Source organism: Suncus etruscus, chromosome 1, assembly GCF_024139225.1.
Source record: "Suncus etruscus isolate mSunEtr1 chromosome 1, mSunEtr1.pri.cur, whole genome shotgun sequence".
NCBI lineage: Eukaryota > Metazoa > Chordata > Mammalia > Eulipotyphla > Soricidae > Suncus > Suncus etruscus.
The window spans coordinates 152,998,733-153,023,016 of record NC_064848.1 but is presented as its reverse complement, the minus strand read 5'-3'; the positions used below and the strand labels follow the sequence as shown (position 1 = coordinate 153,023,016).

The 24,284-nt window shown below is 47.8% G+C and overlaps 1 protein-coding gene across 9 annotated transcripts; it reads right to left on the bottom strand.

Annotated features, from left to right (window-relative positions):
* Window positions 1-440: 440 nt before the first annotated feature.
* CAMTA2 (calmodulin binding transcription activator 2) lies at window positions 441-23,113 on the bottom strand. 9 transcript variants are annotated; one of them, XM_049774284.1, is made up of 22 exons: window positions 22,956-23,113; window positions 22,651-22,754; window positions 19,063-19,130; window positions 18,846-18,981; window positions 18,200-18,286; window positions 17,754-17,907; window positions 17,283-17,417; window positions 15,391-16,322; window positions 14,381-14,507; window positions 11,239-11,373; window positions 8,130-8,245; window positions 7,290-7,474; window positions 6,713-6,791; window positions 6,310-6,532; window positions 5,733-6,037; window positions 2,463-2,659; window positions 1,683-1,866; window positions 1,491-1,562; window positions 1,357-1,377; window positions 997-1,184; window positions 756-830; window positions 441-670 (listed from the first exon to the last, which is right to left on the bottom strand). In XM_049774284.1, the coding sequence occupies exons 1-22, from the start codon at window positions 22,984-22,986 to the stop codon at window positions 607-609; spliced, it is 3,618 nt and encodes a 1,205-aa protein (XP_049630241.1). In that variant the 5' UTR covers window positions 22,987-23,113; the 3' UTR covers window positions 441-606. The 9 variants fall into 9 exon arrangements, with proteins under 9 accessions (XP_049630241.1, XP_049630244.1, XP_049630242.1 ...); XM_049774287.1 differs by having other exon boundaries at window positions 5,733-6,010; XM_049774285.1 differs by having other exon boundaries at window positions 18,200-18,271.
* Window positions 23,114-24,284: the final 1,171 nt, after the last annotated feature.

Sequence of the window (24,284 nt, the reverse complement as noted above, 5' to 3'; positions counted from 1 at the left end):
AATAGACTCTTCACTATATTCTGTATGTTACATTATGTACAAGCCCCTTCCCCCCGGGGGACGGGGCGGCGGACCGCTGCGCGTGCTTATATACATCTCCCACTTCGGCCCCAAGACAGGTAGTCAGAATCGGGGTGATGGGGGGACATGGCCAGAGGAGGAGGAAATGGACGCAAACATGCGGAGGAGGGCACTTTGGCCCTGAGACACAAGGGCTGTGGCGAAGGCAGAGCTGGGGCCTTGGGTGGATACATTCAGAGACGCGTCAAACAAATAAATAAGGCAAGTCAGGAAGGGGCCTTGTCGGTGCAGGCAGGGGAGCTGCAGAGGCTACAGCTGAAGGGCTGAAGGTGCAGATGTGGGTCGTGGGTCTTCCACAGCCGGGGACCAAACGAGGAAAGTCGACCAGAGAGGAGACACTGAAGTGGATGACACAGGGAAGGGAAGAGAAGAGAAGGAGTTCAACAATTCGGAGAGAGAGGGAGGAGACCTAAGACGGTCTCCAAAGACTGAAAGCTGCCAACAGGGTCTCCTCCTTCCCAGAAAGTCGCCTTCCTAAAGACTGCAAGAAGCGGCCCCCTGGGTAGTGAGAAGGTGATGTCAAGTTCAGGTGGCCAGTCCGGGTTGGGGAAGCCCGTCCAACTCTTGGTTCTGCTTCAATTCCCTGATCCTGTAGAGAGACAGGCGAGGAGTCAGACCAGTGCGCCTACTTCAGGAAGTGGCGGGGCAAAATCCAATCAGAAAAAAGCCAGTACCTATGGCGACAGCGCCGCAGGAATCTCATGATCTTCCTGGCTGCCTGATCCTGCTTCTTGGTGAGAAAGGAGCCTCTAAAGTGAAAGAAAGAAAGTTAGGGAAACGCACACAACACTCAGATATCCCAAGCCCTCAGCCTCTTGTGGGAAGTCAGGGGTCAGGATGAAGAGCTGGGAGTTGTGAGTCTATGGGCAACGGTTAGGCACAAAGGTTTTAAGGGCTCCAGGGACGGAGCCATACTTGTTGCGGGCAGGAAGGCTGCCTGTGGGCCTGTGGGGAGGCCCAGGCCGCCTTCGGTAGGAACGGTAGTGCTGCTGGATGAGCACAGCCGCCCTGCGGCTCTGCTGAAATCGCTTCTGTTCATAGTAGCTTCGGAACTTGCTCTGGATCAGGATGGCCGCCTGGGTCATCTTCTTATAGAGTGCAAACTGCAGGGGTAGAAAGGAGAAATAGATTAAAATGTAGAGGGGCAGAGATGCAATCCCCTGAAGTTGACCCTCCCACATTCAATTTACTGCAAGCCACTTTCTCTAATTCACGTGCTCATGGAAAGCCTGATTCACCACAGACACCCTCACACCCAAATCTCATGCCTAATACCTTAAGTGCAATCCAGGTTAGCTTGCAGAAAGAGAAGGGGAGTTAGGACATAGGCAGCATTCTGGATTCCTTGGACTAGACTGGGCATGTGGGGCCTGGGGTGGTAGCATGCCTTCTGGAGAGAAGGGACTCACCTGCTTGTACTTCCGATAACAGCGCTGGATCACAGCTGCTGCTACCTCCTGCTGCTCCTTTAACCTCCGGCCCTGAGGGAGAGAAAAGAGTCTGACCTGTTCTTTCAACTTGTCTAGGCTCCCCTAAACCTTCATCCTGCTAAACTCAAGATTGTATATCATTTACTTTTGAGAGCCCCCTCGTCTCCAGACCTTGTACTTTCGAAAGGCAGTCTGGATGACTCGGGCTGCCTCATACAGTTCCCGTTGCTCGTGGTCCGACAGTGTCAGCAAGGCAAAATCGTTCTCCATCTTGCCACTGGCAGAAGCAGAGAGAAACTCCGCCCAGGAAGTAGCTGGAGGGATAGCCAGGTGGCCCCGCTCAAAGGATAGTTCACTGTAGGGGAAAGGAAGAAGGTTCATCATGGGGTATTGGAATTACTTCTAACTAGCCCTGCAGCAACAAAGCCTAGAGAGAGACTTCAAAGCTCATTAGCCAGATTCAGTTTCCTTCTTAAAGACTTTGGTGCCTCTGTTGGAAAGGAGCATTAACTATTAAGTCCTGTTCCTCTCTCCTATCTTCCTTTGATTTGTTTTGTTTTCTTTTAACCACAGTGCTCAGGGTTTACTCATTGCTCTGAGCTCAGGGATTACACCTGACTGGCTCAGGGGACTCTAATAGGGTGAAGGGGATCGAACCAGAGTTGGCTGCATGCAAGGAAGTGCTCTATCTGTTGTACTATATCTCTAACCCTCTCCTATCTTCTTTTGAAGAAGTATCTGGAGGTTTTGTATTTATTTTCTTGGCAGAGGAAGTTTGGGAGTGAGTTTTGGCCTATACCCAGCCATTCTCAGGGAGCTACTCCTGGCTGTATGTTCAAAGGACCATATGTAGTGTCAAGGATTTAACCAATGTTGGCCTCATGCAAGAGTTACCCTTTACTATCTCTGGCCTAAAGAATCTGGAAATGTTATCCTGGGTGAGGTGATCACCTGGGAGGGGCTGAGCTGGGGAAATGGTCCACATTCTCTAGGTAGCTGGCCAGCCAAGACATGGTCTCACTGAGCCCCAAGGCCCCTGTTCGTTCCAGTATCTGGGCTCTAGCCACAGGCAGTCCCACAAAATCCTCTTGTTTAATTCGCTCTGGTGTGGCTTCGATGATCTGCTTGGCAAGTGAGATCATATCCACCTGCATGAAAGAGAAGTGAGTCATGAATTCTGGGAGTTCCTGCCCTACCAAAGCTATAGCCTCAGTCCATTTCCTATTTTGTTCCTACTCTGAAAACCAAATGATAAGGCCTCAGGGATTAAGCTTCCAGCAAACCCCATATTTTCAGGTCATGATTCAGACTTATTCACTTATACTTACAGGGTTCCCACCTGAAGCCCTCTGTGTTTATACATAAAGGGGAATATAGGGTTCTTTAATCTTGCCAACAAACATGCCACCATCCAGGAAGACCTGAAAACTTAAGGGCCACATGAGCCATATTGATAAGCACCAGAAGCACCCAGGAGTCAGGGTAATGCTGCTGGCATGTGTCACCACAGGATCAATCTTAACAAATATGATCCAGGTTACTTCTTTTTGTTTTTTGTTTTGTTTTGTTTGTTTTTGGGCCACACCCGGCAGTGCTCAGGGGTTACTCCTGGCTGTCTGCTCAGAAATAGCTCCTGGCAGGCACGGGGGACCATATGGGACACCGGGCTTCGAACCAACCACCTTTGGTCCTGGATCAGCTGCTTGCAAGGCAAATGCCGCTGTGCTATCTCTCCGGGCCCCCAGGTTACTTCTTAAAGTGGTTATAAGGCATTATCACTTAAAGATAAATAAAAGCTTCTACCAGCTGTCAAACTGGGCCTTGGTTAGTGAGCAGACACACGTTAATGCTGTCAAAAGCAAGGCTGGAGCAGCTCTTATTTACTGATGTGGTATGAGCCAGCTACTCTAAGCTTCTGGGGAAACTCCCAAAGCAAACTGACATTATGAAAACCAATTCTTCAGTAGAAGAGCTGAGGGGAAGATTAAGGGAGTGGGAGGGGCCTGTGTACCAGCAAACTGAAGCCACCTAAGGAAAGGTTCATTAAATGCTACAATTGGGGGCCTGAGCCAAAGCAAAGCATAGGACATTTGCCTTTCATTTGCTAATTCAGGACTCTGATACGGTCTCCCAAGCGATTTCTGAGCACATAGCCAGGAGTAACCTCTGAGCATCACCGGGTATGGTCCAAAAACAACAGCAACAAAATGCTACAATTGCTTTTCTCTTAAAAACAAAAAAGAACATAGGAAAGGAAGAATATTCTCCAAATGAGAATTTAGGACCTTTCTAGCCCCACTGCTTACTGTTCTGCTGGGCATGCTTCATGCTGATTGTCATTTCCTCCCCACAGCCTTGCTCACTATGAACACCACCCCAGCCTCCTGAGCTCTTCAGAAACCAGCTAATTGCTTGCAAATACCGCAATACTTCACTGTATGAATGGTTCTAGTCTTGTTTTTGCCCCTGCCTGAAGCCTGCAACATATCCTGTTTGTCACATGCTAGAGCTTATTTTGTGGTATTACCTTTAAACATTTTTACTTATGGGACGACAGGTAGGATAGTTGCCTTGCATACTGCTGACCAGCGTTCAATACCCACATCTCAAATGATCCCTTGTGCACTGCCAGGTATAATTCCTTACTTTAGAGCCAAGAGTAACCCCTGAGCACCATCGAGTGTAGACCCAAAACAAAACAAAAAATTTGTACATAATCCATTAGCTCCTCTAAAGCAGATTTATTTCCTAGGTTTTGGCAGGGAAGTATACTGCTACACTTGAAGAGTCACTATTTATTGACAAAATTTAACACATGCAGTCTTACATCCTATCCCATATCACTGCCACTGGGCCAGCAATTCAATGCTGCTTCAACACTGATGTGCTTGGGCATCCAAGGCTACCCTATGTGATGTTCAGTGGGACCATGTAGTGCCAGGAATCCAACTGGGTCAGGTGTATGCTAGGCATGTGCCGTACTAGCTTCCATGATTCTTCGTTCTGCCTAGATATTTTTCTTTTTGGTTTATTTAGGCCACACCTATCAGCTCTCAGGGGTTACTTCCTCACTTTGTGCTTAAGAATCACTCCTGGCAGGCTTCAGGGAACCATACAGGGTGCCGGGGAGTGAACCCAGGTCAGCCGCATGCAAGGCAAACACTCTACCTGCTGTACTATTGATCCAGCCATGCCTAGAATTTTTCTGTTTTGTTTTTGGGCCACACCCAGTGATGGTCAGGGGTTATTCCTGGCTATGTACTCAGAAATCACTTCTGGCTTGGTGGACCATATGGGACGCCAGGGGATAGAACCTCAGTCCGTCCTAGGTCAAACGCATGTAAGGCAAACGCCCTACCGCTGTGCAACTGCTACGGCCCCTGCTTAGAAATTTTTGTTGGCTCTGTGTTCAGGAGTAGTGGTGGGGAACAAACTGGGCTCAGCCACATGCACGTTAAGTGTCTTAATCTCTATACTCTTAATGGGCATCTCCTCAGAAATTTTAATGTTTTATGGGTCACAATTGGTGGCACTCAGTGGTTACGCCTGGCTCTGAGCCCAAAAGTCGCTCCTGGCAGGCTTGGGGGACCATATTGGATGCTGGGAATCTTGGCTGTGTGCAAGGCAAATGCCCTACCACTGTGCTATTGCTCCGACCCCAGAAATTTTTTTGTTTTGGGACCACTCTCTTCAGTGCTCAGGCTCACCTCTACCTCTGAGATCAGGGAACTATATATGGAGCCAATGATCAAACCTTGGTCAGACAAGTGCCCTACCTCCTACAATGTTTCTCCGGTACCATCACATTTTTTTTTTTTTTTTTTTTGGTTTTTGGGCCACACCCGGCAGTGCTCAGGGCTTACTCCTGGCTGTCTGCTCAGAAATAGCTCCTGGCAGGCACGGGGGACCATATGGAACAGCGAGATTCGAACCAACCACCTTTGGTCCTGGATCGGCTGCTTGCAAGGCAAACGCCGCTGCGGTATCTCTCTGGGCCCACCATCACATTTCTAAGTGTGATGCTCATGACTTCAGAGTCACAAGAACTGATAGAAGCAAAGCAAAACACTTATTTTGTCTGTCTCCAAATGAGGCTGAATGGTTCCTACTGCTCAAATTGAAGTCTGTTTCTGACTATGTTTCATGGAATAATCAGTCTCAACCCACTCCCATTCTCTACTCTATTTCTAGCACTTGCAATTCCATCACCAAAAGCAGTACCGGGATCACATCCACAGTTGAAGAGTGTTCAACTTCCCCTGGGGTAGTCCCATCATCTGGGGCTGGTGGGAGAGAAGGTGGCAAGGGTGAAAGATCTCTGGAATTGGTGGCTTCATAGTCCATGAGGTGGGGGGGGGCTTCTTGGGTGTCAGAGGATATCTGGCCTGAGACCATCTCTTCCATAGGAATCTCAGAGGCTGGGAGCAGAGAAGGGGGAGGACTTCCATCTGGGGCACTCGAATACGCTGATGTGACAGAGAAAGTTCCATCTGACAGTTCTGAAGGTGAAGAGACACTGCTCAGACCTATGAGGTAAGGGAAGAGGGTGAAAGTAGTATGAAGTCTTCTGCTATCCCTCAAGTTATCTACCTGCTCCCATCCTTGATCTTTCTTCTTTTTTTCCATTCTTGATCTCTTATCTCCCTCACTTTTTCTTGCTACTGTTAGCTCCCCATCCCTGCCAATTCAGTTTTATCCTCTCACACTTTGTCTCTTGTCTTCTGGTTTTTCCCTCAACTCTCTACCCAACCCCAACCTCAATAATCCCTCTTATAAAAAAAATTAGGAGAATTCTCACCAGTGTCTGAACTGGAAGATGGTGGAGATAGAGCAAGTAGGGGCTCAGCTGAAGTTTCCTGTCTCTGAAGTTGTTCAAGGCAGCGAGCAAGGCGCACATGCCCCCGGGAATGAGCCACAGATAAGGGGAGTCGGCCCAGAGAGTCGGGAATATTCAGTGCCTGTCTGTTCCATCGGAAAAGGAGCACAGCAGCTTCTAGATGTCCCAGAGCACAAGCCCACATCTGAGGAGGGGACAAGAGAGGGGGCAGGGGAGTAGAGGTGATACCTGAAACCCTACCTTTGTATGGCAAGGTCTTTGCCCTCTAGTTCCCCTCTTCCGTACATCCTTCAAAGGAGCTTCCCTTTACAGTGCTACCCATTTGTTCATTCCCCACATGTACTCAGGAATCCAGCATCCTCACCAGGGGGGTACAAGAAAAATGATCCACGTTGAGAGGGTCAACCTCTTGCTCTAAGTCCAAACTTCTAGTCTTCACACTCCTGGTATATTTGGGAGAGGAACAACAGTCTAATCAGGGGTAAAACTGAAAGAGTAGGAAAACTGGGACTAAGAACAAACTGTCTAAAAGCACCAAGGTACAGGGGGTGAGGCAGTCAAAGATATGTATAAGTGTGAAGAGGTTAAAAAGTTGGTATCATAAGTCAGAAGGTATTAAAATTCCTCCCACTGCAAGTTATTTTGTTTGTTTTTGGGTCACACCTGGCAGCGCTCAGGGGTTATTCCTGCCCCTGAACTCAGAAATCGCTCTGGGCAGGCTTGAGGGACCATATGGAATACTAGAGATTAAACCCGGGTTGGCTGTGTGCAAGGCAAATGCCCTACCTGCTGTGGTATTGCCCCACCCCCACTACAAGTTCTTTTCCAATTCCCGCTTCCTTCCCACAATGACCCCAACTGTCTCGGCAGGATTCTAGGTCCTCCAGTTCTTCCTCAGCTCCCAGAGGCAGCCCAACCCTTTTCCCTCTGGCCCTGCTCACCGCCACTGGCTCAGGGTCTCGATGAGGCGGGCATAGCCCTGGGCAGCAGCCAGGTGTAGAAGGCTCATGCCCCGGAAGGGGCTTCCGTGGGCCAGATGTTCAGGACCTCTCCAGGTGGAGCGTGGTATCATGTTCTCTACCAAGACCACCACCCGTGCCTCGAACCCAGGTCCCTGGTCTTCATCCTGTGGTACACACACCCTTATGCAGAGACCTGAGCATCTGGGTCATGAATTGGGATGGACGTAGCCACCCACATTTGTCCTCCCACCATATCCCCATTCCTGGTTCCCAGCATCTAGACCTCTGAAGGTTCTCATGTATTCCATTCAGGTTCCCATGTGGCTGGAGTATCCCCCCACTCCATAACTAATTTTCCTCCAGCCTAATATCATCACTTTTGCCTATATTGTGCCTTCAATATATATATATATATATATACGTATATATATTCAATATAATATATATATTGTGCCTTCAATGAGCTCAGTCAGATCAGTGAGCCACATTGAGATACCCATCTCTTCCCCTCATAGCTGAGGACTTACAATCTTCTTCCATGAGAGACTTGGGCTCCAAGAACACTACGCTTCACCCCCACCCTCTCCTTCACATAAACCATTCTTCAGACCAGAAATAGTCTGAAGCCTGGTATGCCAAGAGGTTGCCCAGAATAGCCACTCTTGCCACAGGGTGGGGGTGGAAGTAGGGTGATGTCAGGGAAAAGGGAGAAGGACTGGGGACAGGAGGAGATTGGGGACAGAAAAGTCAGACATGAGCCATTCTCTTGAAAAGGACTCTCTTCCAGTTCCCCAGAGTAGACCTTCCTTCTGGAAATACCTGAATTGGAGGTACATCAGGACCCTGGCAAGGAGTCTGCCCAGCTGCTGCAATCTCTGCCATCCGCTTCTCCATCTGCTCCAGTCGCTCGAGTATGGACATGCGGAACTGGTTGTCTGTGGGGGGAATGGTTAAGGGAGGCTATGTGGGCAGGCTCTAGGTGATGCCCTGGATATCATTGATGTTTCAGGATCTGGAGGTGAAAGCAATCATATTCTTTCCTCCTGAACACATAATCACTTTACTTAACTCCTTCTATGGGCTTTTATTTAGGGGGTGGGGTGGGATGTGAACAGTGCACACCAGCGGATACTCAGCCATGTGTTACTTGAATCAGTAGTGCTGGGTATCATCAGTGTCAACCCTGTAGTGCTCAGGGAAACCTGTAGTGCTGGGAATCGAACCCAGGACCTCTGGTGCCAGGAATGTGCTCCAGCCCTGAGTTACCTCCCATATTATCCCACCAACCTTCTAAATACAACCCACCAGGGCTCAGTCCTTACTTAAGGATTCTAGGACCTAAAAACAGAATCCAAAACCTGACTGTCCTTTAAGTTGCACAGATTCCAAACAGCCACCTAGCCCTCATAAATATACCCTCTCCTTCCCCCAGGCCTCTCTTATTTGAACTGTTTCATCAATTCCCCTTAGCCCAGATACTACCTTTGTCCCCCATGCTGGGACTGAAGGACTCCAGGGTCCCTCCTCTTTGTTAACCTCTGCCCAAAAGAGCTAGGGACTGTGGTTTGAAAAGCACCGCCCCCTCCTCCCAGCCCCCTGCAGCTGTCCACAAAGACAAGGCACAGGCGGAAAGGTGACAGAGATAGATAGCCATGTCCAATCCTCTGCCTCCTCCCACCCCATGCATAAATACACATGCGAGTGAAGTGTATGTGTGTATACGCGCATGCCCCCCCCCACACCTTCTAAGCTTTATCTGTCCCCATCTGAAATCACAGAGGACAAGGTGGGGAGGGAGAAGAGGATCAAAGCCATGGGAAAAGCAGGCTGGGGATGTTCTGAGATGACAGGGGATAAAGGTTTAGACATGATGGTAAAGGGAATAGATAAGGGACAAAAGATAACAGGGGTCAAGCCAAACAAAGTACAAGAAAGGAAAAGAAGAGTCAGTAAAGACACTACTCCAGGGGAAAAGGAGGTAGGTACATCAGGTAAAGGGAGTGTTCTACTGGTGAAGGACAGAATGGGCCATTAGTGGGAACTTAGTGTAATATATATAGATCTTTATAATGGCTCACATAAGAGATATAATGGAATGTTACTTCAATAAAAAAGGGACGGGGGGCGGGGGGGGCAGAGTAGCGGTGCTAGAGGTAAGGCCTCTAGCGCTAGCCTAGGACGGACCATGGTTCGATCTCCCGGTCTCCCATATGGTCCCCCAAGCCAGGAGCGATTTCTGAGCGTCAACGGGTGTGGCCCAAAAACCAAAAAAAAAAAAAAAAAGGGGGGGGGCATGGGCCAGAGATGACTTAATGGGCAGAGCACATGCTTTGCATGGATTCAATTCCCAGCAATGCACGGTCTCCTAAGCACTTCCACAAGTGACCCTCCCTAGCATAGAGCTGGGGAAAAAATTAAGATCAGGAAGAAGGTACAAAAAAATTGAAGTGCATTCTTTGTATGTAGGAGCACCAGGGAGGATTTCTGGCACCACCTGGTCCCCCAAACATTGTGAAGAGCAGCTCTCTGAGCACTGCTGGTATGCATCCTCCAACAACAAAAAATTAATTTTAGAAAGAAACTGTTCCAAGAAGAAAAAAGGACAGAGGATGGTAAAACACAGATTGGGCCAGGACAGGAAGATAAGTTGAGGACCAGTCACAAAGCAGGACAGACAGAACAGGGAGCTGGCAAGATGACCATAGAGATGAATCTGAGCAACCCAACACATACACTTGGGCTTTGTGAAAAGAGCAACTCCACGAGTAAGTTAAAGTGAAGGTCAAGAGCCAATGCTAGAAAGATGGGGATGAAAAGAGATAGACAATAAAGGTAACCAAGAGAAGAAACTAAGAGGCAATAGGAATCTGTAAGAAAAGACAAAGCAAAGAACTTTGGAAAAAAGCACATGCAGAGATAAACAAATTCTAAAATCAAGAAGGAACAATCAGTAAAAGGAACACAGTTCTATATTTAAACACACACACACGCATATGTCTGTGTACCTCCTTATGTTTGTGTGGTAAGAAAGACAGATTTCACCAATATAAAGGCAATTTTCATTTGTAATTCGTGTTTTTCTTTTTTTTTCACTCTTTTTTTTTTATTTTTGGGGCACACTCTGCAGCGCTCAGGGATTACTCCTGGCTCTATGCTCAGAAAATTGCCCCTGGCAGGCACAGGGGACATATGAGATGCCGGGATTTGAACCTCCGTTCTTCTGCATGAAAGGCAAATACCTTACCTCCATGTAATTTGTTTTCTGTATTTCCAATAATACATATTTTTATAATTTGAAAAATAAACAATGAGGGCTGGAGAGATAGCATGGAAGTAAAGCATTTGCCTTGCATGCAGAAGGTCGGTGGTTTGAACCCCGGCATCCCATATGGTCCCCTGAACCTTCCAGGAGTGATTTCTGAGCGTAGAGCCAGGAGTAACCCCTGAGCGCTGCCGGGTGTGACCCCCCAAAAAAAGAAAAATAAACAATGAGGAAATAATACACATAAGATTAAGTATTAACATTACATTAATATCATATTGATTATTAATACCAATGTTATGTAATATATTAATATCATTGATATTAATAAGTATTGGTATTAATAATACATATAAGTCTACATATACTCATGCAGAGCCATTTTTTGTTCTAGACTCTGTCCCTGGTCAGGCCACTTAGCCTCTCTTGCCTACTTCTCATGCTCAGGGATGGAGCAGACAGTGCAAAGCAAAGGTGGCTCTAAGCTTTATGGATCTGAGGTGAGAGAAGCCTGCGACTGCATTTAGAAATCACCAACATAACAGGAGTTGAAAAGAATGGAATAGTGAGAGTCAAGAGGTGTCCACCTGTCTTCTAAAAGGTCTGGGGTCATGTATTCAAAGATTGTGGAATCTACAACTGGAGGTCAGAGAGCTTGATACTTACCATCCAGTGATAACCAGTCAAGCTGAGTACTAGGCAGTGACAGGAACCGACGAGCTCGATATTCAAAGAGCACAGAAGCAGAAAGGGGGCCTTCTCGCCCTGATACCTGCAAAGACACCAGCCCAACCTCATGGGCTGGGGGAGCACAGTTTCAGTGAGAAGAGATTGTTTTTCCCAGCTTCTACTCTGTATCACAGCCACAGATGCCTATTTCATTATTTACTTCTACAACTGTATTATGGACCTAAAAGCGCCTTGCTTCAGTAGCCTTGACTCTGAGATTACATTTCATTGATCTGAAAATGTAATACCTATTATGGGGGAGGGAGGGAGGGAGGGAGGGAAGGAGGGAGGGAGGGAGGGAGGGAGGGAGGAAGGGAGAGAGAGAGAGAGAGAGAGAGAGAGAGAGAGAGAGAGAGAGAGAGAGAGAGAGAGAGAGAGAGAGAGAGAAGTGTGTGTGTGTGTGTGTGTGTGTGTCACCCGATAGTGCTCAGGGGTTACTCCTGGCTCTATGCTCAGAAATCGCTCCTATTATGTGTGTGTGTGTGTTTGGGTCACACCCGATAGTGCTCAGGGGTTACTCCTAGCTCTATGCTCAGAAATCGCTCCTATTATGGATCAGAGATTCCCTTGAAGTGTGTGTGTGTGTGTGTGTGTGTGTGTGTCACCCGATAGTGCTCAGGGGTTACTCCTGGCTCTATGCTCAGAAATCGCTCCTATTATGTGTGTGTGTGTGTTTGGGTCACACCCGATAGTGCTCAGGGGTTACTCCTAGCTCTATGCTCAGAAATCGCTCCTATTATGGATCAGAGATTCCCTTGAAGTGTGTGTGTGTGTGTGTGTGTGTGTGTGTGTGTGTGTGTGTGTGTGTGTTTGGGTCACACCCAATAGTGCTCAGGGGTTACTCCTGGCTCTATGCTCAGAAATCGCTCCTGGCAGGCACAGGGGACCATAAAGGATGCCAGGATTTGAACCACCGTCCTTCTGCATGCATGGCAAACACCCTAACTCCATGCTATCTCTCCAGCCCCTCCCTTGAAATTTTGATCTTACAGTTAAAGATGTTTGTTATTCAGCACCAAGGCATAGAGATTTAGGGTCAAGAGATTACTGTACTCATAAAAATTTGTTTGTTTTTTTGGACCACATCCAGCAGTGTTCATGGCTTACTCCTGACTGTATGCGCAGGAATTACTCCTGGTCGACTAGGGGACCATATGAGATGCCAGGGATTGAACCCAGGTCAGCTACATGCAAGAAAGCACCTTACCCATTGTACTACTGCTCTGTTCCAAACAATTTTATAGTAGTTAAACCTCTTTTTTATTATTTATTTATTTATTTATTTATTTATTTTGGGTTTTTGGGCCACACCTGGTAACGCTCAGGGGTTACTTCTGGCTATACGCTCAGAAGTTGCTCCTGGCTTGGGGGACCATATGGGATGCCGGGGGGATCGAACCATGGTCCGTCCAAGGCTAGCGCAGGCAAGGCAGGCACCTTACCTCTAGTGCTACCGCCCGGCCCCTCTCTTTTTTATTTTTTAAAGCCAGTCAAATTGAGCAGTGGCGGGGGGGGGGGGGTATATGCCAACTTTTGTGATACTAACATTAATAAGTTCTGATAAACCACTGCCATTGGACCAGCCTTGGTTAAACTTCTTAATCTTCAAGATCAGAGTCTAGTGGTCACTGCTCTATTAGAAATAACCTATTATGAGAGCTATGTCTAGGATCTCAATGTCCATAGGCTTGATAATAATATCATGAGGCCCTGATACTAATAATAGAGGCTGATACTCTTCTCCCCAAGTCCCAGCTTCTCTGGCCTCACCTCTTTTCTACCGAACAGGGCAGTTGAGATTGCAGGGCAGGGGAAAAAGTTAGGGAGAAGCTGTAAACATGTCATAGTGATTCTTGGAGTCTCATAGTAAGGCTGATGAGTGCAGTGCAGTGGCAAGTTTGGTAGCAAAAGGGCAGGGATGTCTAGACCAGTACTGCCCAATAAAATGTCCCTTGATGATGGAAATATTCTATTTCTGTGTTGTACAATAGGGTAGCACTAGCTATATGTGGCTACTGAGCACTCAATATGTGATTATTATCATTGAGCAACTGAAATTTTAATTTATTTTTAACTAATTTCAATAGGTACATGTGGTTAATGGCAACCATACTGAATTAGCTGTCCTGTTCCTTTTTGTTTGCTTGTGTTTTTTTTATTTGTTTATTCTTGGATCATACCCAGTGGTGCTCAGGGCTTACTTCAGCTCTGTGCTCAGGAATAACTCCTGTGGGAGTTGGGGAATCATATTTAGTGTCAGGGATCAAAACAGATCTGGCCATGTGCAAGACAAGCATCTTAAATCCTTTACTATCTCTGCAGCCCTAGAAGTTAATGATTTCAAGTTCTAAAACAGGTTGCAGCAAACAAAAAAAAATTTTTTTTCTTTTCAGGGCCAGAGAGATAGCATAGCGGTAGGGCATTTGTCTTGCATCCAGGAGAAGGTGGTTCAATTCTGGGCATCCCATATGGTCCCCCGTGTCTGCCAGGGGCAATTTCTGAGCTCAGAGCCAGGAGTATCCCTGAGCATCACCGGTGTGACAAAAAAACAAAAAACAAAACAAAAACAAAAAATTTTTTCCAAGAGCTTACTGGCTCCAAATAAGACAGAGGCCTTAACAGACATTGGAGACACTGAGATAAATGCCTAACAATACACAGGGGAAGGTTAAAGAAACAAAGGGGCCAGTGAGACAGCATAGAAATTAAGGAGTTTACCTTGCTCACAGTGGACTTAATTTGATTCCTACATATTTCTCCACATATGTCTCCTGAGCATTACATATGTCTCTTGAGCCCACTAGGAATGATCCCTGTGCCCTCAAACCAAAAACAAATCAAAGAAGAAAGGAACAGACTTATCCTATTTAAGGTTCTTATTGATCAGTTAATAAGTAGATTTCTTGGATCTTCAGGCACCTAAGACAGGCCTGTTTGCCTCCTAGAGAGCATACAGCTCAGCCTTCGGACTAAATGAACCCTAATACTCACTGGAACAATCCAACCCATTTGTTCACAGTACTTCCTGGAAATATGCCCATATGTTAGTCTTATCCCCTACCATTCCCAATCCCCATACCAGGACAGTAGCAGCGCAAGACACCCGGCTGGACAAGTGAGGCTGGCACTGCGATGTGATCAAAAACACAGGAGTAATGCTCAGCTGCCTCTGTCCAAGGACCTGTGATGAGCACTTTGACTCCACCCTGCCAAGAGAAATTAGAAACCCATGTGAATGTAACTCTGTGAAACTCATGTGAAACATTCATTCATTCATTCATATTCTGTAATTACATCTACTATATAAGTAGTCCTGTGCTAGAATTAGTAAATCCAGGGATTGGATAGGATATGGGTAAAGTTAGTTAGTCCTTCCCTTCCCCCTCCCACACCCCAATATTCCTGCTCTATATTTTCTAGAAATCTTCTAACAACAAGAAATGACTGCCTCCCCCAAGACAATCAACAACCCTGTAGATAGCTTTCATGGGAGGAAGTCATTTTCTTAGGTCTCTCTGCACAGAAGCCTCCACCCCACCCCCAGTATTTCCTCTTCCTTCTCAGGGGCAGCATAAAGCAGAACTTATCCACTTCTGATAAATCTTCCATTTTTCAAAGTCTGCAATAATTTCTCAGCTATATTTTCTTTTCTCCAGGATGAGTTACCTCAGTTCCCTCCCTATGAAATAGACACCAACTGAGGGCATTTGGGGAACTCAGACAAGGAAAGAGGAGGGTGAATAGGTTAGTCAAAGGAACTATGGAAATAAGGAGTAAGCACTCTATAAAAACAGAAGCTGGAAGCCAGAGTGATAGTGCAGTGGGTACGGCATTTATTTGCCTTGCATGCAGCCAATTTGAATTCTATTCCCATAAGTTCCCCCTGCGCTCACCAGCAGGAAGCTCTGAGCATAGCTGAATATGTTCCAAATGTTCCTCTGTTCCCCTTTCAATATCCCCCCGCCAAAAAAAAAACAAAAACAAAACAACAAAACAAATTAAAAAAACTAAGCAGCCATGAAAACTGAGGGATTAGTATCATGGTTGAGACTACAAGAAGGAGGGTGAAGAGAGAAGTCTGAGACTTACCTCTGGGTAAGACCACTCTGGAGAGAAGTCTGTTATGGTGCTAAGGGCAGGAGAGAGCTGGGAGGTTGGGGCAGGAGTGTTTGGGGCTTCGTCACTGATGAGTTCTCCCATAAGGTCTGGGAATGATGAAAGGCTGAAGGACTCCAGTTCGTTGGCTCCACCAGGTCCTCCAAACATGGTTTCCCCTCTTTCTACTCTGCCTGGTGGCTCTAATGGGGTAGGTGAGGGTGGAGGTGATGGAGGAGGTGAAGGTAAAGGTGGGGTGGCAGCCTGGGCCTTGAGCTCCTCCCCACTGTCATCATCTTGAATGAAAAAGCAATTTCCTCTTCCACCTGCTCCTGACTGTGGAGAAGGACCCCGGCCAGACATAGGGGGCTCTAAGGCAGCAGCAGGCTCCAGGGCGGGACAGGGGGTATGGGCTGCCTCTGCCTCAGGGAAGTCTGGGCTTACCCCCTGTCCCCCTCCGTATGTCTGGCCCCTCTGAGGGCTGTTAAGAAAACGATCAGGGTCAAAGGCAGGACTAGGAGGATCTGGTGGGACAGAGGGCTCTGAGCCTACAACCACAGCCAAGCTCATGGAAGGCTGAGCATCAGCCTGAGGAGTCAGCTGTCTGGTGGGTGTCATGCACCCCGTCCTCTGCTCCAGTCCAGTCAGGAGGAGTATAGCTGTGCCTCCTCTTGACAGGCTTCCTTTAGAGGTGGGGGGACTAGTTCTGATCTCTAGGGGTTCTGCAAAGCCGGAAGAGGAGGAAGAAGAAGAAGATGGGGAGGTATGTGCCTTGGGCAGCTCTGGGGGAAGTGGGACTATCAGAGGAGGGGGATCAGGTGGATGGGGATGAGGGATAGAGGTCAGGGTTAAAGTTCGGGGCTCCACTTTAGGAGAGATGATGCGGTGTTTTGTACTGCTACATTTGTGGGTAAGACTCCCAGAACCTAGAGAGGAAAAGGATGGGGAGAAAAAGAAGAGAAAGAAGAGATAAGACAGATATTTCTTGGGTTGGAGCAATAATACAGTGGAGAAGGTGCTTGCCTTACTACTATCGCTGGCACCCCATATGGTACCCTGTGTCTGCCAGGAGTGATTCCTGAGTGCAGAGTCAGGAGTAACCCCTGAGCACTACTGGGTGTGGCTCAAAGAACAAACTAAAAACAAAGCACATTTAAAAAACCCTCCCATGGGGCCGGGCGGTGGCGCTGGAGGTAAGGTGCCTGCCTTGCCTGCGCTAGCCTAGGAGACGGACCGCGGTTCGATCCCCCGGCGTCCCATATGGTCCCCCAAGCCAGGAGCGACTTCTGAGCGCATAGCCAGGAGTAACCCCTGAGCGTCACCGGGTGTGGCCCAAAAACCAAAAAAAAAAAAAAAAAAAAAAAAAAAAAAAAAAAAAAAAAAAAAAACAACCCTCCCAACCCCTTCTCCCTCCCAAAGATAGATCTTTCTCCAGCCTTTCCTTACCTTTTATTTCCTCTGATGCAATACTGATTTTTGCCACTGGGAGGCATTAGAAATATTTCTCACCCCACCCTATCCCTACCCCCAACCTCAGCAAATTAAACAGAAAGGCAGGGGAAGATTGAAGGCTTGGGGAAGTACTTAAAAGAAATAGAAAATAACAAAACAGCAAAGTCAGGAGAGCACAAAATAGGAATAAAGCTAAGGCTGGGTGTAAATGGTACTGCTGGGGTAAAGTAAAAGAACACTGGTTGCCAAAATAGACTCAAGTCAAAGGAACTGGATCAGTTTGTACCCCAGATGGGAAGGCCAATGTTCATCTGACCCATATTTTTAGTTCATGTAAAAGACTTTCAGATCTGAATAAAAATCCAAGCATGATAGCTATCCGCCCCCAATTTTACGTAGAAGCAAAAGAGACAGCCAAGGTCAGGGCTACTAACCAAGGCCCCCACTGCAGAGACAGGCATGGGTTCGGGGTGCAGGCTTGGTCTGGTGACTGTCCAGGATCTGCTGCACCAGCTGCTCCACAGAGAACTCCTCCAACCCGTTCCCATAGCTCCATTTGATGCCATGAACTAGAAGAGAATTGGGGATAAGAGTTGTGGGACCCCTATACAAGTCCCGAAAGCACCTTGATTGATAGTGTCTCCAAATATCTGAAATGTTCTAAGACTTCTGTCCAGGTGAACAGAGGCATCAGAATGAAGATTACCTGGACACGTAGTTCACAGTGGCTTTTCTTTTTCATGTTCTGACACCTTAGCTTGCACCAGGAATCTAGTACAGTCCCTACTCCCAACCCCTGGGAAAGCCTCATCCTGTCTCAAAGGTTACTACAGGCTTCTCAGTTCCCTGAAGAGGCCCTCTAACCACTCTCCTCTTGAAGCATTGTCCCAGCCATGCTGCCTTACACATGGGCTTCAGCTGTCCCAACAGCTCCTCCCGGGACCACTTCATCCACTCTCGACGGTCGCTGCTGATGGAACAAAAGATGGGGCTGCAGCCCTTTCCACAATCCTCCAGGGCTGGGACATTCAGGTAGTGCACGAGGACGATGTCAGGGTTCTGAGAGCACAAAGGAGTACACACACACACACACATACACACACATATACACAGTGCTGTGGAGCTCTGAAGTTCAGGGGCTCAGCTTTCTAACCTCACTTTCCTCTTGGGCAGCTCCCTTCCCAAAGCCCCCTCCCCATGCTCTGCTCTTTCCATCCCCACCCACTGCTCTCTTCCTCCCAGGCTCCTTTTCTTACTCAGAACCCAGTCATCCTTCCACCTCAATCTTTCAGACCCCATTTCCCTCAAAAAGTCAGGAAGAATCTGGCTCTCCGAGCACGTCCATCCTTACCTGGAGCAGCCAGTAGCAGCGCCGATGGAATGTGGGGACGATGGAAGAGTGAACGTAGCAGCCATAGAGACACTGCCAGGAGACAGGCTGGGGTGGGGGGAGGGCTAGTCTGCTCCCCAACTCTTCCTCTGTTCAGTCCCTTTGCAGGAATGCCAATCTTTCCACTGGTTTCTCTTCAACTCTCAACCCCACCCCTATTCCATACATCTTTCAATTCAGTACCCCAAATTCCATAGATAAGAGGTAGGAAAAGGGAACAGTGTAATCAGGGCCTTATAGTAGGGACCAGCTTTGAGATAAGGGTCTACCTAGAAATTAAAGAAGGCAATGCGAGAAAGCATCTGAGGTGAGCAGTGATTTGGGGTACCTGTGCTTGCAAGTTCAGTACTTTTACCCGGAAGGTTAAGGGCAAAAGGTAAGGGGATGAGGACTAGTGTTCTCAGGGGGAGGCATGGCTTAATGTCTACAAAGTTTCTGGGTCATGGAGGGAAATTAAAGTGCAGAGTGGGCTAAGCCATCAGCCAGCTGATCCAAAGTGAGTGCAAAGGGAAGAATAATCACACAGTCATAGGTAGATGACGGCAGGGTTGGAACGTGGCTAACAGAGAAGGCAGGCCACGGCAGATGAGCAGGACGCTCTGCTTACCTCCATGCCCTGGACCTTCAGCTTCATATGATCCTCTCGGGTGGTTTTCCCATCCTTCCGCTTCTTCCAAAGATAACCATCCTTTCGGTATTTCACCTTCTTGCGATTGTAGAGGATGATGGAACCATTTTGAGGCCTGAAGGTGGACAGGCTGTCTTGAGTTCTGTGATCAGATACCAGGATACCTTAAACTCCCTCACTTCACACACTTTCTTACCTTGTCTTTGGGGTGCATGAAAGCCACTCATCATGCTTTTCAAAGGTGATCAAGTAGGATGCAATCTCCTATAGGAAAGTAGGCACTCAGGTGGGTATCCCTACTGAAAGGACATAGTCTCAGCCTGACCTCTTGTTCATCCCCTCCCACTGTGCTGTATTCTAGAGGATGCTACCAGGTATCTGTATATAGCAAGGCCTCTATTCTTCCTTTTTTTGGTTTTGGGCCATACACAGCAATGCTCAGAGTTTCTCCTGCTCTGCACTCAGAAATTGCTTCTGGCAGGCTCGGGGAACCATATGGGATTTAGGGAATTGAAGCCAAGTTCGTCCCAGGTAAGCCACATGCAAGGCAAATGCCCTACTGCTTGCTATTATTTTGGCCCCTTTGTCCATCCTTTTTAAAATTTTTTAAAAACTTTTTTTTCCAGGCAAGAGAGATAGCACAGCAGGTAGGGCATTTGCTTTGCATATGGCTGACCCAGGTTTGATTCCTTAGCATTCCATATGGTCCCCTGAGCCTGCCATGAGATTTTTTGTTTGTTTGTTTATTTGTTTTTGATGGTGCTCAGAGGTTACTTCTTGCTCTGTGCTCAGAAATTGCTCCTGGCAGGCATGGGGGATCACATGGGATGCTGGAATTCGAACCATTGTCTGTCCTGGACTGGCTGCATGCGAGGCTAACAGCGTACTGATGTGCTATCTCTCCAGCCCTGCCAAGAGAATTTCTGAGTGCAGAGCCAAGAGTAACTTGAGTGCTGCCACCAGGTATGGACCTCCCCCAAAATAAAACCCCAACCCCCCCCCCAAAAAAAAACCAAAAAATTTTTGGTTTTTGGGTTGCTTCTGGTGATGCTCAGGGGTTACTAATGGCTAGTAACTGATCTTATGCTGGGGACCTCCTGACTTAGGGGATTATATGGGGTGCCAGGGATCCAAATGGGTTCAGCTGTGTGCAAGGCAAGTGTCCATCCCTGTGACCTCTGCCCTTCTAAGACACGTAAGTCCCATCTCACACAAAAATTTCATGGATAAAGTCTAAACTCCCCTCTCCTTCCTTCCCAATTGGGACTTTCCATTTGGGGCCAACATTCAAGGTCTTTATCATCCATTCTTTTTGCTTTCCTCACATCTCATTTTCTACTACCTGTCCAAAAAAATCTTCAAGTTTTGTCAATGCCAGGAATTCCAGATTCCTTAGCTTGATTCCTAGGCTCTTAAAGCAGAAATAAATGCAGGTCACCGCTATTTACTTATATTGCATCTTATATTGCCAGAACAGTCCATCAATTCTTCCCTGAACTTACTCTAGATATTAAGTCCTGGAAAGGTGGCGCAAGCAATAGGCATTTGCCTTGCATGCACTAACCTAGGAAGGACTGTGATTTGATCCCCCAGCATCCCATATGGTCCCCAAGCCAGGAGTGATTTCTGAGCACATAGCCAGTAGTAACCCCTGAGTGTCACTGGGTGTGGCCCCAAAACAAAAACAAAATAGTTCTATGAATTTGATGTGGATGCATATATTTTTTTAAGTCTGGAAATGCTATAGACCAGAGGTTCTCAAATATACTTGGCCTACCACACTTTTTTTTCTTTTTGTTTTTTTGGGCCACACCCGTTTGATGCTCAGGGGTTACTCCTGGCTAAGTGCTCATAAATTGCCCCTGGCTTGGGGGTACCAATATGGGACGCCGGGGGATCGAACCGTGGTTGATCTTTCCTTGGCTAGCACTTGCAAGGCAGACACCTTACCTCTAGCGCCACCTCGACGGTCCCTACCACACTTTTTTTTTTGGTTTTTGGGTCACACCCAGCGGTGCTCAGGGGTTAATCCTGGCTGTCTGCTCAGAAATAGCTCCTAGCAGGCACGGGGGACCATATGGGACACCGGGATTCGAAGCAACCACCTTTGGTCCTGGATCGGCTGCTTGCAAGGCAAACACCACTGTGCTATCTCTCCGGGCCCCCAGAGCCTCTTATAGCTGTGGTTTTCAGATGGTGGTCTGCAAACCAGTGTCAATATACAGAAATTTCCTTCCATCTTTGCAAAAGTGATTAGACTTGAGCTCCTGGTACACCTCGATCATACAGCAAAGTAGAGTGGGACACACTGTTAGTGATGACAAAAATTAGCTGCAAGGAGCCAGAGCAAAAGTATAGTGGGTATGATGTTTGCTTTGCACAGGGACAATCTGGGCTCGTTCTTCACATTCTATGGTCCCTTGAGCCCCACCAGGAGTGATCCCTGAATGCAGAATCAGGAGCAAGCCCTGAGCACTTCCAGGTATCCAGGTATGGCTCAAAAACAAACAAACAAAAAGAAATAAAAAAGAAAAGAAGGGGGCCGGGCGGTGGCGCAAGAGGTAAGGTGCCTGCCTTGCCTGCACTAGCCTAGGATGGACCGCGGTTCGATCCCCCGGCATCCCATATGGTCCCCCAAGCCAGGAGCGACTTCTGAGTGCATAGCCAGGAGTAACCCCTGAGCGTCACCCGGGTGTGGGCCCAAAAACCAAAAAAAAAAAAAAAAAAAAAGACAAGAAGATGAGCTGTGGTATGATACATGCATCATTTTTCCAGTCCACAAAATGTTTTTATAATTACTAGTCTGCAAATATAAAAAGGTTGAGAACCTTTTTATAACCTTTTTACTGGTCTGCAAGTATAAAAAGCTGAGAACCTCTACAGCACTTATTTACATAGCATATACACAATTGTCTTCTAGTCAAATGATTAGTAATTGCATACCATGAACATATAAAGCATGTGTAAGGGAGGACAGAAGGACTATGCTCTTCAGGAGGAGCTAGCATCAGGGGTAGCCAAAAGGTGGTATTCTGGATTGAGTTAAATAAACTACATGAAGTTGGTTTTCCTTTGTACCACAGATAATAACAGTGCCTGCTCTACAGCATACTTGTAAGACTAAATGAGATAGTGCAGTCAAGTACTTCATACAAGGCCTGGTTTCAAAGAAATGATTTGTAGCACTTGATTTTAGTGCTAGCTTGGGAGTAGAATTCTCTTTCATATTTCCTAGATAAAACTATATCGTTAAATGTTTTTGTTAAGGTTAGAGAGATAGTATAGGGGTTAAGGTACTAGCCTTGTAGATCCCATTTAGATCCCCAGTAAAACATAGTCCCAGAAGATAGTAGTCCATAAGCACCACTAGTTGTGGTTCAGTCACTGCCCCCACTCCCTTGCTGACCCTAATGATAATTTGAGGGTGATAGCTAATTTGAACCAGGTGGATAACTCCAAGGAGAAGATTCCGTGTTTTTGTTGGTTTGTTTGTTTGGGGACAGCTCCAAGAGATCCTCAGGGCTCTATATTCAGGAACACTCTTGGTAATGCTCAGAGGACCATATAGGATACTGGATATTGAGCCTAAGTCAGCCTCAAGCAAAGCAAGTGCCCTACTTGCTGTACTATTGCATCAGCCGTAAAAGATTGAAGTTATGAGATCCCCAATGAACCTAAAGCATTACCACATCTATGAATATCAACAGATACAGAAGACCTCTCATTCACCCTCTTTCAGCCCACCATGCTTTGCTAGGCCTTAATCCCCAACTCCATAGAACACCTCATTTGTATTCCACCGAAGCCGCTCTGGAGGCAACAGTGGACAGCGAGGAAGACACTCCAGTAGCTTCTTAGGGAGAAAGATCTTCAGGTGATGGCTGTTCTCTAGAGGGAAATAGAAGGGAAGACTTAGAGTTGATATTCCCCAAAACTCAAGGGAAAGGGCATTAGACAAAAATGGACAACTAGAGCATTGGGGGAAATAGAAACAATGACAAGGAGAGTACAGAGTTCCAGAAAGGACTCATCATAGAATGGAAAAGAGAAAGGTTGTGCCCAAAGTTGGGACCTAGATTGTGAACTCACCAGCAACCTCCGTGGTGTCCTTGGTATTCATAGTGAGGACTCCAAGGGCAAGGTCACCCCCGGCCTGAGGGGCCGGGGGGAGGGGGAGTCTGTACTGGGAAGGGAGAGAATAAGGTCATAGTGTGGGAGACTGGGTTGTATGGTCTGGAAAAGGTGAAGATGAGAGTATAGCCAGGGAGTAGAAAAGAGGGACACCTCAGACCCAATGACAGAATACAACCTAAGAGGGGAGACACCAGCTAACAGAGTAATCAGGAAGAAAAGGACTGGTGGGGTAGGGGAAAAAGCTGGAGGTTGGCCCACAAAGGTCCTGCAGCATGGGTACTTGCAGCATTGGAGGCAAAGGCGGGATTAAAATCTAGGTTTGGGCACCCAAAGCACTGAATCATTGAAGGATTGCTTTAGCAAAGAAGGAGCCAGGATGCTGGGGGACAGCAGGAGAGCTAAGGGGTGGAGAACTAGGCCTTGATAGACAGACCCTGTGTTCCTTCTCTATTTGACTTTAACAAGGATAAGGGCAGATCTGAAAAGTGATTCTAACCTTTTCCTTTCTTCCAGGTTGATCAGGACCTGGTAAAATCTAGGTTACACACCCAGCTTCCTAAAGTCAGGAAAACTCACACGATCTTCCGGAGTCTACCAGTTCTTTCCATCCCCTAGCTCCTGGTCCTCCCAGAAGCCTCTGCTTGCCTCTGGGCTCCGGGCCTTTCCAACCCAATCTACCACTCAGGCTGTCGAGTGCTCCCCAACCCTCTAGGGAAACAGATGGAAACTGGAGGAGGCTATCAGAACAGGTTCTGCCAGGAAGGGCGAGGGGGAAGATGCCCCTCCGAGTCTGCTGTGAAGCTTCGGGGCGAGGAGTCCGCCCGGGGCTCAGGTGTGCAGGGACGGCCAGGGAGTCAGCTACCGAGGAGGCCTGGGAGTGGCCCCCAGGGCGGGCTGGTGGTCCCAGAAGCTTGGGAGTGGGAGGATTCTGCCGCCTGCTCAGAGGATGTTCTAGAGAAGGGACAGCGCAGAGTCCGCAGGCGCGCGGCGAGCAGAGGGCCGAGCGGGTGCGGGGCTGAGGGGTCCCCCGCCGGGCTCGGCAGGGCAAGGCGGCAGGGGGCCGTCGGAGGAGGGGCGCCCCCTGGCGCGAGGGCGGAAATGGGAGCGGGGCAGGGAGCGAACCGGCGGAGCGGTGGTCCCCGGCGCGGCGCCGCTTCCGGGTTGCGTAGCGCTGCGCCCCCTGGCGCGGGGTGGAGAGGCGGGCGGGAGGCCCTGGCTCTTACCCTCCCGGGGGTCCCGCGGGTGACGGCGGCAGCGGCCATTCTACCCCCCGACCCCCCCCCC